General features: G+C 45.8%; 2 protein-coding genes across 2 annotated transcripts in view; both read right to left on the bottom strand.

Annotated features, from left to right (window-relative positions):
* The window catches only part of MATN3 (matrilin 3), a 27,161-nt gene extending 23,038 nt beyond the window's left edge, over window positions 1–4,123 (bottom strand). Inside the window, exon 1 of the mRNA XM_018559885.1 lies at window positions 3,877–4,123. Coding sequence (XP_018415387.1) covers window positions 3,877–4,123 — 247 coding nt within the window. The remainder of the gene's footprint in view (window positions 1–3,876) is intronic.
* Window positions 4,124–9,325: 5,202 nt separating this feature from the next.
* LAPTM4A (lysosomal protein transmembrane 4 alpha) overlaps window positions 9,326–16,486 on the bottom strand; it is a 38,713-nt gene continuing 31,552 nt past the window's right edge. The window contains exons 4-7 of the mRNA XM_018559888.1: window positions 15,836–15,958; window positions 13,460–13,555; window positions 11,843–11,941; window positions 9,326–9,845 (exon numbers count right to left, since the gene is read on the bottom strand). Coding sequence (XP_018415390.1) covers window positions 9,753–9,845; window positions 11,843–11,941; window positions 13,460–13,555; window positions 15,836–15,958 — 411 coding nt within the window. The 3' untranslated portion in view covers window positions 9,326–9,752. The remainder of the gene's footprint in view (window positions 9,846–11,842; window positions 11,942–13,459; window positions 13,556–15,835; window positions 15,959–16,486) is intronic.

Raw genomic sequence — 16,486 nt, 5'->3', positions numbered from 1 at the left:
GGGGGCGCATTGAGGAACCTGGCATTGGTGCAGCAGAAAGAGTAAATGCGGTCCTGATTACATACTTTATGCATATAATATTCCTGCAGGCTCTCTACTACCAGGGCAGCCCAAAAAAAACCCCATCTTAACCAGCAAGTTGGTTCCCACCAGGCTGGTATTGGAGGGACCTTTGGGAGCTGCATTATCCAAATGGTGTTCCTTGCTCAGAGCTCTGCTATCTATCATCCGTGTTTTTGCCTTTCCAGCTCAATGTAAACATTTGTCTTTAGAAGGAAACTTGGCTCTTGTGAGGCTCACTGTCTGCATCTGTTCACACAATCGGCTCATTCTCTGCCCCTGACACTTCTTGAATGCATTTTATTGCTGCCTATTATTCCTGTACGTCTCTGGCTCAGCACAAAACGTAGAACACATCCAAATAAGAAAGAAATGTGTGGAATTTTATATAAACACAACATCACAGACCATCAGTGCTGAGTTCCCACTCTTAGGTACACAATGTTGTAACAATGGAAGAACATCTAATTTCTGGGCTGCCAAAAATAATGTTATAAATATGATATATTGTTTATGGACTGTCTACACACCGCACCAAAATGCATGGCAGTTTTGCTACAAGACACGTGCTGTGGTGGGCGCATTTGGGATGCCATTAGAAATTAATTGCAACATGTCTGCAAAAAAGCCGAGATTTTGTGCTCATTCCCCTCCAGTATAGGTGTCACGCTGGGGGGAGGGGGGGGGGGGGCTAAATCTTAACAATATGTTTAATAAATGCTAAAAAAAAATAAAAAATCACCATTAAATCCTACTAAAGACAAAAGACTCGGATTAGAGTGACACAACTTTATATCTGAAGTCCAAAATGATAAATATTGCAGTACAGGCTAATGGCAATGGATAGAAACATATTTGTTACTGCCCTTTAATGTAATAATGTACAATCTAGTCTGTAAACTGTTTTGGGGTGGTAATACTACTCGTATTATTCCACTGGACATATTGGAATATGTAAAAGGGCAGTGCCAGAAGCAATGGTAATGTGAGAAGCAATAACCCATATAACAGCAAATTGGTTGTCAGGTTAATGTAGTCAGATCAATGAAATATAAATGGCCACTGGTTGATGTAAGTTACATCTGCATCAACATATTTTGCAGCACTGTACAATAAATAATGCAGCTCATTCAAAGAGCAATGCTGTTTAATAAACAGCAGCAGCAATAGAATTTCACCTTTCATCTATACAAATATTTGTATATTATAATGTAATACTACTACTACTAATAATTATTATCATTTATCATTTATATTTTATTATTATTATTTTCAGTTTGTGGCAGTCGGAACAAAAAAAGGTGATCGCTGGCTGGCTCTTTTGGGTTCCTGCCAATTTCTATTTTAATTCATGACCACAGCTCCAACAACAACAACAATGTGTAATAACCGATAGCAACCACAAATTAGCTTCCAATAGTTTAGCTAAAACTTTACAGCTAATTAGTGGCGATGCCTTTGTGTGGTGTGTACAAGGATTGTGCACATATAGTGATTATTTTTGGCTCAGGCCATCTAAAACTGTTTGGGTGCATGCAGTTTTGGCAAATTACCATCCAGGTTAGGGATGCTACAAGAGGTTATACAACTTTTGTTGCATTGTACACAACTAAAACAAAACAACAAAAAAGACCAACACAGTGAGCTCCTTCCCAGCTTCTAATGGTCCTTCTAATGGTCATCTAATGGTCCTTCTAATGGTCCTTCTAATGGTGGAGCAACAAGAGAGCCAGTTGGAGTCCCTGACTTGGTGTCATCCATCTATAACCTGAAATATCAGTAATGTGTGACATTGCCCTTTAAGTTGTCCACATACAAAACCTTAGGGATGAATACAAGCTGATGGTTTATCTCGTCTCGCTTTAAGTCCTGCTAGAGGGGTTCAAATTTTATTTTAAAAAAAAAATTGGAGAAGGATGCCCAGTTACTTCTGTAGAGAAATCGGTTTCCATCCAGGGACAACCATAGAAACTAAGTTTAACAGGGTTATTCACAAAAGGGTGAAGAGTTTGGAGAAGGCAGGAGAAGGGAACAATCTGGGACAACATAGCTGATATGGAAACATTCTCCAATTCAGCTCACTTTCCACTTCAGCGAGGTTGTCCTAGATTGTTCCCTTCTCCTGCCTTCTCCAAACTCTTCACCCTTCTGTGAATAACCCTATAAATATTTTTGTGTCTGTATTCTATATATATATATATAGAATACAAAGGGTACAGTGCACTTACAGCACTACCTTTACAGGTTCCAGTATTGTGCATGGAAGTGCGTCTGTGTAGTTATGTGTCCATGAGGACTGGATGGGTCCCACAGTATTTGGGGACATAGGGGTTCATTGTGAGACTTGCAAGCCCCATTCACACTTGAGCGTGAACATTTTCAGCCAAATCTTTTTGAGTGTGTTTAGGCTTTTTCAGTCTTGAGAGTTCTGGCTTTAGCCAATGGAAAGCTAGTTACAAGGAGGCGGAAATGTTTGTTAAGTGCAAAATTGCATGAAAAATGCTCTTTTCACATTTTTTTTAGGTGCTCCCATTGAAGTCTATGGGGCCACACAACGCTTGGGCACCACTGAAAATAGTTCAGAGCATTATCACCCCCAAGTGTCTATGGTGACTACATTTGGAGAGTAGAAAACTTGTTGCGTTTTTACACCCATGTGGTTAACAAACCAGCATTTCTACTTCGTAATACATACAGCTGCCAGAAGTAAGTCAAGCCAAGAATGGAAGTGGCTGGTTTGAACGTCTCAGATGATGTAAGAGGTCACTTCATCCAAGACTAATATTTTAGTGGGATGACACTGAGGAACTGGAACTCATTTACTGATTTGTAAGGTTTCTCAGGAATTCCAGAACTACATTTTCTCTGCAATGAAAGGTAAATTAAAACTAGAATATGGAGGGCAAGTCCTACATGTAGGGTACACCAGCACGAGGTGGGCATAGCTGGGAGCTCAGGGATTTATCGGTTGCAGATTGTGAAAGGTGTAGGAAGCCATTGGGTCAGTCAATCCTCTAGTGCCTTGCATTGAATGCAAAGAATATAAAGCTTTTAATGTAATGCGGTCCATTTCCATACCAAACAACTTAGAAGCCTGGTGTTGCACAACCATTTTGGCACAACCGCCAAGGATTAGTTGGGTGTGTTGGCTTTGAATGAATTTTATGGCCAAATGTTAAAGATCAAATTCCTTGGTGACCGGGTTGCAGGTTCCCTTTGTGAGGGCATTAACAGAAATGGTTGCACAAAGACCGAGCTTCCTATGAAGTTCTGCCTGACGTCTCAGGTTGCCAACAACTCTACCTGATAAGAGGAGACCGGGTTGAGTTTTGGCATGGCACCAGCTGAAACGATAATGAAATAGAATTAGAGTCTTGCACCGAATTCTCCATCTGGTAACATTTTTATAATTTGGACACAGCAGGCTGAGGACACTGGGGGGCGAGATTTAAAAAAAATTAGGGCCAACCCAATGAATAACTGGCAAGCCTCTTATCATCTGGGCTGTTTTGACTTGCAGCAACCATAACAGTCATCATAGGTATCCCACCGGACTCCTTACCGGTACACCCCTATATGAGATAGGTGCTGAAATGACCACTCCAAATAAAACCTAGAGACAAGGTGTCACCAGCACACCCAGGTATGTGTCCAAATGTCCTTTATTGATGTATCTGGTCACAAGGATGGCAAAGATTGGCCATCGGTGACAATATGCATCAATAAAGGACGTTATTTGGACACATATCTGGGTGTGCTGATGACATCTTGTCTCCGAACCATCACAAAATCACAATCAAGGCTCGGTTCTCCTACCTGCGGGTTGGTTCACTTGTAGTGTCCTGGTGTCCGGCTTGGGACGAACATTGCCAACATGCGGAGGACTGGCCAACACACCGGGTCTGGGCACTGGGAGCACTGCACTGCCATGGACCAGAGGAGGAGCAGGGAAGATGTAGCTCCTTTGTATCGGGTATCCATACATCCTGTAATAAGTCCCATGAACAGCCACCAGCAGAAAGACAAACACAAAGGGCACAGCTCGGCTCAGCAAGGGATTCATGCTGCCGAGCACACACAGACACGGATTCTCTCTGCAAAGTGCCTACAAAGACAGATAGTGTATGCAGAAAGCTGACTGCCAGGTGTCTAGTAACCCAGCACTGACCATCGGAAGCTCCGCCCATTCTTCCTGAGTTCTGTGCACCAGTGGAAAACCAATCCTGTGCCTCCCAAAACCTAACATCCCAATATGTGTGCAAGGAGAATGACCCTTACAGAGCCATAGACCCAAACAAGAGCTTTGCAAATAAAAAACAACCAAAAAAACCACATGAAGTATTTCACACGCCGCTAACATTTTCTGTGCTGAAGAATGGAACTTATTGTTCTCAGTGATCAGCCATTTCAGGCTGGGGAGAGGCTGAGAAGTCTTTTGTGACTTTCAATGTAAAACGCTCAGGGCTAGTTCACACGAAGCGCGTTCCAGGAGCAGAGCAGTTACAGAACGGCTCAAAACTGCGTCCAATGTATTCCAATGGTATTTTGGGCTCTAGTTCACACCGCAGCGTTTAGTTCCAGAGCATGTAAAAAAAAAACTGCAGCAAGCCCTATTTTTCCTGCTCTGGAACGCATGCAAATGCCCTGGAACGCACTGAAAGCCCATTTTAGGTTAAAAAAAAACGGAACGCGGCAAAACACACTGCACTGCGTGTGCAGAAACTCATGCAGATCTGGTCCGCATTTGGTGTGAACAAGCCCTAAGTCTCATCTATGGCCTTGGGCTACACTGGCAATTTAATTCTCTTGCTACGAAACGATCTAAAGTAGTAGTGAAGCCCCCGTGCGTTTCATCAGAGACACGGCGGTTTGGGGTGAATTAGCACATCGCAGTAAATGATTGCGTTCAGCAATGTCCGCAATTACTTCTTGGCTATTTTGCAGCATTGGTTCCCTGAAATTCCAGGTGGGGAAGCGTGCACTCATAACAAAGCTTGGGACTACATGTCCCATAATTCAACGCACATGCGTGCTCCAGCATTCATAAAAACTGCCTAAGGTCTAGACGCTGCCTGCGCCTACCTGCACTGACAGCCCAGATTACACACCAAGGCACGCCTCTGCTCCTCCTCCAAAGGAAGTGATTGACAGGGACTCATCAGGCAGCCCCTCGGAAGCCGCCATCAATTTCATTGGAGGAGGTGAACAGGAGTTTCTTTTGTGGGTTCTTCTCTCAGGCTGCCTGTGCAAGTCAGCATAGGAAGTCTGATCCCGGGAGTGCTCCTGAAAGAAGGGTGGCTCCATAGGACCCTGAAACAGGAAGGCAGGCCAATCACTAAGGGGGACCAGCAGAATCAGAGGGAAAGGACAACTATACTACATGAAGAATCAGACATGATGACTTGTAATCTGATCCTAGGAGTGCTCCTGAAAGGAGGGTGGCTCCATACAACCCTGCAAGGGGGAGGAGCCACCCTGAAACAGGAAGGCAGGCCCATCACTAAGGGGAGCAGCAGAATTGTAAGGAAAATACTTTACTACATGAAGAATCGGAGATGTTGCCTTGTAGTCTGATCCCCCTTGGTAACATAGTGCTTTTGCGGCACTTGAAATGTTAGCGTCCTCCCGTCACCCTAAGCTCAGTATACTGCGAGCTGCTGCTCGCGGTATACTGAGACGCTGCAGCTGAAGAGGATCCCAACAATTATGCCGGGATTCGCCCAGCTGTGTGACTGACAGCTTGCTCTGCCTATCTAAAGGCAGAGTGTAACATCCTTGCCTGCCGTGAGCCGTCTGCGTTCCAACGTGGAACGCATCGGCCGCGTCACGCAGGGCGCTTACCTCTCAGAGGGGGAGGTTCCCTGCTCTCCACCGTGGTCACGGCCGGTATCACTTCCGCGTTCGCGGACTATAAATAGCTCTTGTGAACGCTATGGAAGCGTTCCACTATTGAGCTTGATGCCCTACAGATGCCAGGAGCCTTCTTACTGCTGGATCTCGTGTTTCCTCTATCCTGCCTGCTGCCAACTGCAAGTATTGTACTGGAGGGGGATTGGCACTTAGCTTGCTGGACTGTCTGTCACTCTAACCCCTCTGGCAAAGGGTCCACTGCTATACGCTTCAACACTGGCTTCATCATTTATTCCTGTTAACATTTGTGCCAAATCATAACCCTGCATTAGACCTGTTATCTAGTTCCTTGTATCTACCTTTGTGTATCCTGACCCATGGTGTTATGAACTGAAATACCACTATATGGTTTATACCTACACTCCTCATTTGTGGCAGATGATGCAAGAACCCCTCACTCTCCGTTAAGATTGACAGAGACGCCTGGGGTTCGAGCCTGATTGCCATACCTAACCCTAGCCTCAATTCCGCAGCTGTGATCCATTCTCCAGTCCTAGAACCCAGGCACATTACACAGAGCCCGCTGTACCCGCCCCCTCCCGTTCTGCCAGTCAGCGCTGGAGGATCGGAGCAGGGAATCCAGCCCCTCCCCTGTCACGGCAGAGAGATCGAGAAGTGAGAGAACGCCGGTATGTGTTCGCTCACCTCCCGATCTACTGAGCCGACCTGTGACAGTCTCATTGTCACAGGTCGGCTAGAACTATGAGGTGAGTGAAAAGCACTCACCTCATAGTTCTCCTCTAAGGCATCAGCACACCAAGACATTTTGGACAATTTCATGCTCCCAACTTTGTGGGAGGAGTTTGGGGACGGCCCCTTCCTGTTCCAACATGACTGTGCACCAGTCCACCACAAAGCAAGGTCCATAAAGACATGGATGGGGGAGTTTGGGGTGGAGGAACTTGACTGGCCTGCACAGAGTCCTGACCCCAACCCAATAGAACACCTTTGGGATGAATTAGAGCGGAGACTGTGAGCCCGGCCTTCTCCCCCAACATCAGTACCTGACCTCACAAATGGTCCAACATTCCCATAGACACACTCCTAAACCTTGTGGACGCCTTCCCAGAAGAGTTGAAGCTGTTATAGCTGCAAAGGGTGGGCCAACTCAATACTGAACCCTACGGACTAAGACACTACATCGCTGTGTGATAAAGTATCAATTTATATATATTAATATGGAGATTTTATTTTTATAGTTTACAAATCTTTATGTTTAAAGAAGTATTAACCTAATTTTTTAAAAATAAATAATCCAAATCAAATACACATGGCCCAGCAAACTATTTCTTTACATTTTCGTCCAAGCACTTAGTCATTATGTTTCCAAACAGCTCCAGCTCTTTCAGCTCAGCTTCTCTGAACTTCCTGTCCAGTACAAGATCACAAGGAATGGAGCAGATCCAGCAGTCGTCCATCTACTAGCTTGGAGAAGGTAGGAGGAAGGAAGGATGAGAGAGGAATGACTTACCTTGCTGTGCCCATGTTTGTGGAGACACACACACACAGCTTACTAGCACACACAAGGGTGGCTCCATAGGGCCTTGCAAGGGAAAGGAGTCACCCTAAAACCGGATATCAGGGCCAGTTGATTCTGCAGGAAGCTCATCGATTGTAAGTGATTGCATCAGCATTTAAAATAGCTTAAACACCTTTTTGACTTTAATATCGCTTTAAAAATGAAGGCTGGAAAAATTATCAAAAACTAGGGACGCACCGAAATTGCCGAAACATATCGTCCGAAAATGGCACTTTCGGGATTTTGCCAAAATTGCGGTGTATGCCTGGTTTCCCCCCTCCACACTGGGCGCTGCTCTGTGTCCCCTCTGGCAGAGCACAGCAGGCCGAGCGGTGAGGGGAGGAGAGCACTGTGAACACCCGGAGTGCCACAAGAGGCCGTGCCTCTCCTCCCACAGCCTCCTCTGACCAATCAGGATGGAGAGCAGTGTGTGGGCAGAGACAGCTGTCACAGGAGGCCAAACCAGCAGTGAGGGGGAGGAGTCAGCTGTCAAAATAGACTGAGCTCTTCTCCCAACACCACCTGCTCTGCCTCCTGTGACAGCCGATCCAGGATAGAGCGGTACAAACAGTCACTGATCGCTGAGTGTTTGTACATAATTGAGGACAGAGTATGGTTACTATATCCTCAATTATGAATGAATGGGAGTGATCTACATCCCCTCCTGTTCATTCATGATTGTAGATATAGTAAAACACACTCTGTCCTCATGTTATGAATGAACAGGAACACTCAGTATAGAGGATTTATAACAGAGGCTGCCGAAAAAGAGATTGAGGGCTCTCTGAACACTAGAGCTCGGTGTGCTGGTGACATCCTTTTCTACTTCACATTTTCGCACGGTGCACCCGTGGTCACCGCTAGCACCCACTTGTAATTTACAACAAATCCGGTAAGGAGTGCTGCAAGATATACACTGAGTGGCAGAATTATTATGACCACCCCATCAGTACTTCGTTGGGCCACGAGATGACTCCACGAGATGGTGAAAGGTGATGCGAGGAATCTGATACTGCACTGTTGCCCTTCTGTTGTCTTGTACCAGTCTTGCCACTCTCCGTTCTGCCCTAACATTGACTAGTCGCTGACGGCCACAATTCGCACGTTCAGACCCAGATTTTTGCTGTCATCCCCCCACCCCTGCTCCTCCTTACTACATCTCCCCGCGTGCCTTGCCGATCGTGGATGGGCAGGAAATGTGAGGCGGGGAGGAGGTGTGGTGTGTGGAGCGTGGATGCGAGCGGGTCTGGCAGCGGCGAGCGTGAGGTGGGGAGGAGGTGCGGCGCACAGCGTGTGGAGCTGTAAACAAGGCCAACTGATCGGAAGCCGATTAATCGATTATTGAAAAAGTTGACAACTTTTTCAATAATCGATTATGTCGATTAGTTGTTGCAGCCCTATGATACAGTTCTGAATAACTGTCCCAGAACAACGATGGAACACTAAACCGGATGCAGCTTTCTGTTGCACGGTCAGGTTCGCTGGAAGTGGCCAATGCGGCTAATAAATATTTAGCAATCACAGAAGGAATTTAAGAAAAAAAAAAAAAAAGAAGTTTAGGAAAAAAAAAATGTTAGAATTTTTTTTCGGAAACATATGTTCCCTTTAAATTGTCCCCGAACATTGAACAGCTTTTAATGGAATGGATATCACACACCACCATGATACGTAGAGAACGGATCGTCCAGGAAGACAAACACTCCAGAAGATTTTAAGACAAATTTATTAATCAAAAAATCTCAGATGACAGACAAGTGAGAAGTTCCGCGAGCACAGCGGCATTCTGTAAAACAACAAACACACTCCCAACTAAATGGGGTTTTTTTTCCTTTTTATTTTAAATTTTACTCAAGAAAATACTTTCTTGGTGTATGCCCTCACTGCTGGGTGGAACACCAATGCATTGCCAGCAATATGGAGCATAGCAGTCCGGAAGGGACAGGGTTAAGGCATGAAAAGACAACAAAGCAAATATCGCAACACAAAAAAAAAAAAACAACAAAAGTTGAAATATAATAAAAAGTTCCCCTAATTGTCTTTACACCCCCCAACAAAAATACTACTACTCATGTAAACTAGAATCAAATAAGAGATTGTCAGAAGTAATAGTCGTTCTTTCTCATTGTAAGAGTAAGGCAATAGAAGCGTCGTGTTATATAAAAATAAGGTCTCGGTTTAATCATTATCATGTGGGATGAGCAGAACCATGATGGGAAAACTCGGGCTCTCCATTCAGCGGTATGAAAAGACACATCAGACGAGGTTATGAGGCTTCGCTGGTCTGGATGTATGGAGGTGGAGGGTCCTTCTCCTTCTCTGGCATCTTTATGGCCATCTCATACGTAGGCAAGATGTACTGCAAGAGTTCAGAGTAGTCAGCACCACAAATCACAAACGTAATCCACCATAATCCACCACAAATCATATACATAGTCCACCATAATCCACCACAAATCATATACATAGTCCACCATAATCCACCACAAATCACATACATAGTCCACCATAATCCACCACAAATCACATACATAGTCCACCATAATCCACCACAAATCACATACATAGTCCTCCATAATCCACCACAAATCACAAACGTTCATACACAGACTACAAGTCACAGATTCAAACTAACAAGGCACTGGAATTGGTCTGGTTGCTATACTCGCGATGCAAGGTGGCTGTCTCTACTTCCCGGCCTTAGTGGATCAGAAGACTCGAGATCTACCAACTCAGCAAAAGCAACTTCTCCGGGTAACATCTGGAAGCTGCAACTGCTGACTTATATTTGAAGGTGCCAGCTCCAGAGCCCTTACCCTTGGCTCCTGACCAAGGAAGCAGCCAGGGACTCCAACCTTCCAAGCAGAGACGTACAAGGACAGCCCCACAGCTTGTGCCTTCAAATATAGGACGGCAGCGGCAGTTTTTCCCGGGTGAGTTGGGGAGGACCTGTTTGGGTCCATTTCCCCCAATAGTTCTTTTTCTTTCATTTATTTCCTTTTTCTTTTTATTCCCATCTTAGTTCTGGTTTTTGCCTTCAAATACTCTGGGCGGGGGGAGGCGTATAAAAACTGAAGCAGACAAAATGGAGCAGATTTGCACTGCAACCAATCAGCTTCTCTGTCTCATTTTCAAATCATACTTGAGCAAACGGAAGAGAGAAGCCGATTGGTTGCCATGGGCTCCAGATTCTATCAGCTCCAGTTTTGATAAGTCCCCCCCTCTATGTTTACTGTTATATTCCTCAGCTGTTAGGGAAACAAGAACATGTATCTGCAGGTCTTTAGCGAGCATGGGGATGACATTGGGACTTTATGCCATTAATGTGGTCCCCTGTATACAGGTATTGAAGAGCTCATTATGGATTTTCACTGTTTGTACTCTTGACCATTAATGACTTAGCCTCGTGCATCTAATAGGGATCAACCAAAACCGTTTGTTTGGTATCGAATAAGAGTACCGATATTCTTTTGTTTTCGCTACTCGACGATACCGAAAGTTACAGCATGGAAGCCGGGTGTGTGTAATGACTCGCCGCCCCACTTCCCATTTAGCCGGGAAGCCATCTCCATACCCTCCCGTCACCAAGTGACGATAGAGCATGGAGACTGCTTCCCAGCCAATCAGGAAGTCGTGCAGTGGGTAAGGTCTCGCCTCCCGGCTTCCTGATGCAGGAAGTTCTGGTTTTGGGATAAGCACCGGCAGCATTTGGGTGAGTACTCGCTCACTTCTCGATCCTGCCACGGCTCTCTGCCGTGACAGGGGAGGGGCTGGATTCCCCCCTCCCCGCTCCAATCCTCCAGCGCTGACTGGCGGAACGGACCGGGGAGGGGGCGGGTACAGCTGGCTCTGCCACTAGATAGGCAGAGCCAGCTGTCAGTCACGCAGCTGGGCGGATCCCGGCACAATCGGCGGGATCTGCTTCAGCTGCTCGCGGTATACTGTGGCGTCTCAGTATACCGCGAGCTACAGCTCGTGGTATACTGAGACTAGGGTGACGGGAGGACGCTAGTTTGTGTCCTCCCATTACCCTAAGGAGAATTATGGGGAAAAGGACTTAACCCCATAGTTCTCCTTAAAGTTAAAAATAAAAATGAGTCGCCATGAATGGGGGCTACAGAGTCCATCAAGGACAAGTCCTCCATGGTGCATTGGAGATGAGCTCCTAGTGGCTGAACAGCATAACCCATCCCAGCTCTGCCCCAAGAGATAAGGAGGATTACACTATGGGGCCACTATCTGCCGAGAGTCTGACATAGGTGGGGTGGTATCAGATGGGCCACTATTCCAAAGATCACAACATTTCACCTTTTTACATCTTTCATACAAGAAGTCAAGGAGGACGCGTTCTCATACCTGTGGAGGGGTTTCGAATGCAGGATACACTGCGATCTCAGGGAGGTTTCGATTGTTGATGAATTTGTAGCAGTTCCACACAACATTAATCAGATAGGCCTGCGGACACAAAGCATACAGGACACGTTCATCAGAATGAATAAGAACACGGCGGGAGTCATTTATAACAGCATTTATGTCAATACACTAATATACGTTACACTAATATACGTTACACTAATATACGTTACACTAATATACTTTACACTAATATACTTTACACTAATATACTTTACACTAATATACTTTACACTAATATACTTTACACTAATATACTTTACACTAATTTACACCATCGTCAAAGGCAACTTAAACATCATCATAATAGGGCGCAGATCTGGTACATACAAGTAAATCAACCCAACATGGCAAATAACTGCAGAAATAAAAGTATGGGTAACTAATAGAACCTGACAGATGTGCTTCTGGAATGCCTAGGCATTGGGTCACATGATCACCAATGAAGGGAGCTCGAAGTGTCAGCTGCATTCTATCACAGCAATGCTACTAATAATGTTTGAGGACCCATTCACATCACATCCAGATCATCTCTGGACCAGACCAGATGGTTTCCAGACCCAAAATGCATCCTAGTGAATCCCTATGCTATTTCTGGCCTCTGTTCACACCAGCGCAGTCCGTTCTAGACCAGACCAGACCAGAAAAATACTGCAGGTCTCATTTTGTCTGGTCTGAAATGCACTGGAACGCATCAAACACATGCAAACGCACTGGACCGCACCTGAAACCCATTGTAAGCTTTAAAAAAAAAAAATATGGAATGTGGCAAAGATCGCAGTAAAACCACGGCAAGACACAATGCACCGCGAATAACGTACCAACAGCAGTCAAATATGTTTCTATAAAAGGAGCGGGAATATCGATCAATGTTTTACTGATGTCAGGAAGCTTTCCCTTCCATATTACTGGGACGGGAGGTGAGGAAATAACTCCTCAGCAGGGACACAGATATAAAACTATTCATTAGAAAATTTAGAATGTGTCAGGTTTTTTTGTTGTGGTATGTGTCGCGTCTTAAAGCGTCTTCTTCCTACAGGTGTCACAGAGACAGGAAGTGAGGGCAAATGTTCTCAATGGAAACACAGAATGCAGGAAAAACCCAACAGAACATCTCTCTCTACCTCATTAGGCAAAAAAGTCCCACTTTCTCTAAAGTGAAAAAAAAACCTTTAATGCATCTCAATGCTGATCTCCTGCAGCCTCCTTACAACTTGTGTATGAATGCTCCAGTCGCAGCTGCATGTCACCGATTGACAGGAGAGCAATTGGGAAACATGAGCAGCTTTCCCAAATTCACCTGGGAAAGTGGAATTACCCTTTAACATGATAAAAGGTGTAGGAGATTTACATGGCTGGGTTTAGATCTACTGTAATACGTTATTGCGCATGTTCCTGTAATGTCGAGGTGTTTAATAATAGCCCCCCCCCCCCCATACATGTACCCAGGATATTATGTGTATTCATGAAGCAGGGACGGACAAACGTATAACAAGGTCAAGCCAAAATCTTCACCAAAGGGACTCCCTGGAATCTGTCTATAGATCTAATCCGCTTTACCTTCAGGATGATGATGAAAGCTCCCACAACCAGGACGATGAAGAGCAGACAACTGGAGTCCATCGCCAGCAAGTCATCTTTATATGGAAATTCAGGCTGCAGAGGGAACAGCAAATCAGACAAAAAAGTTAAAATATAAAAACATGATAGACGGGGAAATAACCGTTATTAATCTATAAGGCGTGGTTCACACCTGTACGTTTTGTAGCGCGTTCGAACGCTCTGCAAAACGCTCAAACACCGAAATCCCATTATTTCCTATGGGTATGGTTCACACCTTGCCGTATTTCCGCCCGTCTGAACGCGCTACAAAACGGCCTACGCCCAAAGAAGTACATGTACTTCTTTGGGGCGTTTTGGTCTCGCGTTTCCATTGGGATACAGCCAAGTAGCCCACGGAAACGTGCGTCGCGAAACGCGCGACAAACGCGCATATTCAATACGCCTAGGTGTGAACCCAGCCTTAAGAAATATAACTGCATCATGAATGACTTTAACCCGTAGTGACCATGTAACCCCAAACCAATTTCAGGAAAAGGCAACAGTTTCCATCAGAAAAAAACAAACTGTTTAAATGCAACTGAAGCCTCAACTTTGTTTTGGAAAGAGTGGAGAGGGATTAGAACCCCTGTCATGTTTTGATTGCGGTTTGTGTTCCTGGGTTGTCACCAGAACAGGAATAGATGGAAATCTTCTAATGGGGATATTCATTCTGAGGATTTCCCTTCACTTCCTGCTGTGGCTATTGGGCAGGAAGTGGAGGGAAATCTCCCCAAAGGGAAGCAGAAGGCAAGAAAACGCTTACAGGAGCATATAAATCCCCCTTAGCCAAAAACAAAAGTTTTGGCTTCAGTTCTACTTTAAAGGATCAGTCCACCCAAAAGTGATGTTAGTTATAAGGAGAGGCTGGTGGGCCATTTCAGTCCCTGGCTTCTTTCAAGTCTTGGATACTTCAACAGCGAGGCTTTCCTCTCATAATTCCCAAGTCTGCTACTGTCTACTGGGGAGTTTTCAGCTGGCCATACACGGTTCAATTTTTCTCGTTCAGCCCACAGACTGAACAAAAAAAAGTAGAACAGATTCCTCCATCAGCACTTCCTGCTGTCTTCATTGTAGTCTGAAAGCAGCTGGCGCCCGCTGTCAGAATACCTGAACGGAGCCGGCATCTCACAGGCTGACCGCAGCTGGCGCCCGCTGTCAGAATACCTGAACGGAGCCGGCATCTCACAGGCTGACAGCAGCTGGCGCCCGCTGTCAGAATACCTGAACGGAGCCGGCATCTCACAGGCTGACAGCAGCTGGCGCCCGCTGTCAGAATACCTGAACAGAGCCGGCATCAGGCTGACAGCTCTGTTCATAGGAAGATTTTCCGACCAGGTTCTTGGATCAGCTGATTGAGGGATTCCCGGCCGAAAGGGTGCCAACAGCAACACCCAGTGTGCAAATTTCAAACAGATCATCAAGAACCGGCCAAACTTCACATAGTGTAAGGCCTGCTTTAGGTGTTCCCATTCACTTTTATGGATTCTTCAATCTTTGTCTCAGTAGGGAGATTTCCCTTTACTTCTGGTCCCGCAGACTCGACAGGAAGTGAGAGGATATCTTTGCAATGTGACTGAAATGGGTAGCCTTAATGCAAGGGTTAATACAATTTCTGCCCAGAGTTCTTCTTTAACCAGCATGATTTATCCTGTAGGACTTGCAGGACACATTCAGGGCTGGTGCACAGCTAAGCGACACCTCACCGCGCGGCAATCATGCGCGATTGCCACGCAGTCAGGAGTCGCTTAGGTGCACCAATCGCGCTGTGGGTGCCATTATCTTCTAATGGCACCCCAGCCGCGCCAGGCGGATCACGCGGTTTCCCGCCACGATTCTGCCCGTGCCGACGCGCGTCGTGTATCGCAGGAAAAAAAAAAAAGAAAAAAAAAAAGGCACGTGTACCTTTTTTCTGCGATTGCCGCGCAGATGTCACCCCATTGAAATCATTCAGGCAATCGTGGCCTGCATTGTGCAAGACCACGCGATCCCGGATCGCGTAAGTCTCCCCCGGGCCTCAGAGTATGGAATCTTGTATAACTATTCAGTAGGGGGCACAGTCCTTTCCAATATAACCGGTAGCGCTGCCCAGCCGCAAGGCTCTGATGATCGCTCCTATAGAAAATGAAAGCAAAAATGGCGCGGCTTCCCCTTTGGTGAACGGTTCCTTTGCTGCATTCCAAAAAATCCCGGCTTGGTTTTCTTGAATCGAATCCAGAATATCTCTAGCTTCAATGTCTAGTGGAAATGCATTCAATTACACACAATACTAACCCATCGCCTCAGCAACAAATCCAGCACTTCACAAACAACGCGCATGGACAATGAGGAACTTACCAGCTGCTCCAAGTAATCTTTAATGCCAGGCAGGTATGTGAGGGAACTGATTGCAAGCAGACACGTCAAGGCAAAATCAAACAGCTGATAGCAGAAAAAGGGGATCAGCCAACCACCTCGATGCTGCAGAGAAAAAGCAATAACCATCAGCTGGTACCGCCCGAGTCTCACTGGATAAAAGGGTGCAATTAGTAGATTCTATTGAATACACAATCCCTGGAACTCATAAAGAGTCTTGTACATGCTCAATAGAAATCCGTTACAAATGGCGCAATGTGTGACAAATTCACGTACCGGTTGTTGGGGTGACGCAACATTTGTCTGGTGCTACTTGCAAACAATACCCTTCAGTGTGCACAGACAGGGCCAACCGCCCACCTTGTTGGTAGCTAGTGGTGCACAGTGTTCTAGAACGTGCTTACAGAGTTCGCCCGGGCCCACACAAAACTGTCAGTGACGCATCCCTCTCCCAGTGCAATCAGCTGCAGCCAGGCCATTCCTCGCCCCACAGAATCACATAACAAAGGGGCAGGGGATGCCCCAGCCACAGTCAATAGGGCCAGGAAGGGGATGACCTGATACAACTCAACAAGCTCATGCAAAAGTAACACCACCATTCTGTGCCAAATGCGTCACTGAATTACCCCCCCC

Source organism: Nanorana parkeri, unplaced genomic scaffold, assembly GCF_000935625.1.
Source record: "Nanorana parkeri isolate BGI_ZX_2015 unplaced genomic scaffold, ASM93562v1 scaffold419, whole genome shotgun sequence".
Lineage (NCBI taxonomy): Eukaryota > Metazoa > Chordata > Amphibia > Anura > Dicroglossidae > Nanorana > Nanorana parkeri.
The sequence above is the reverse complement of the archived record's forward strand: the minus strand, read 5'-3'. Positions and strand labels throughout refer to the sequence as shown.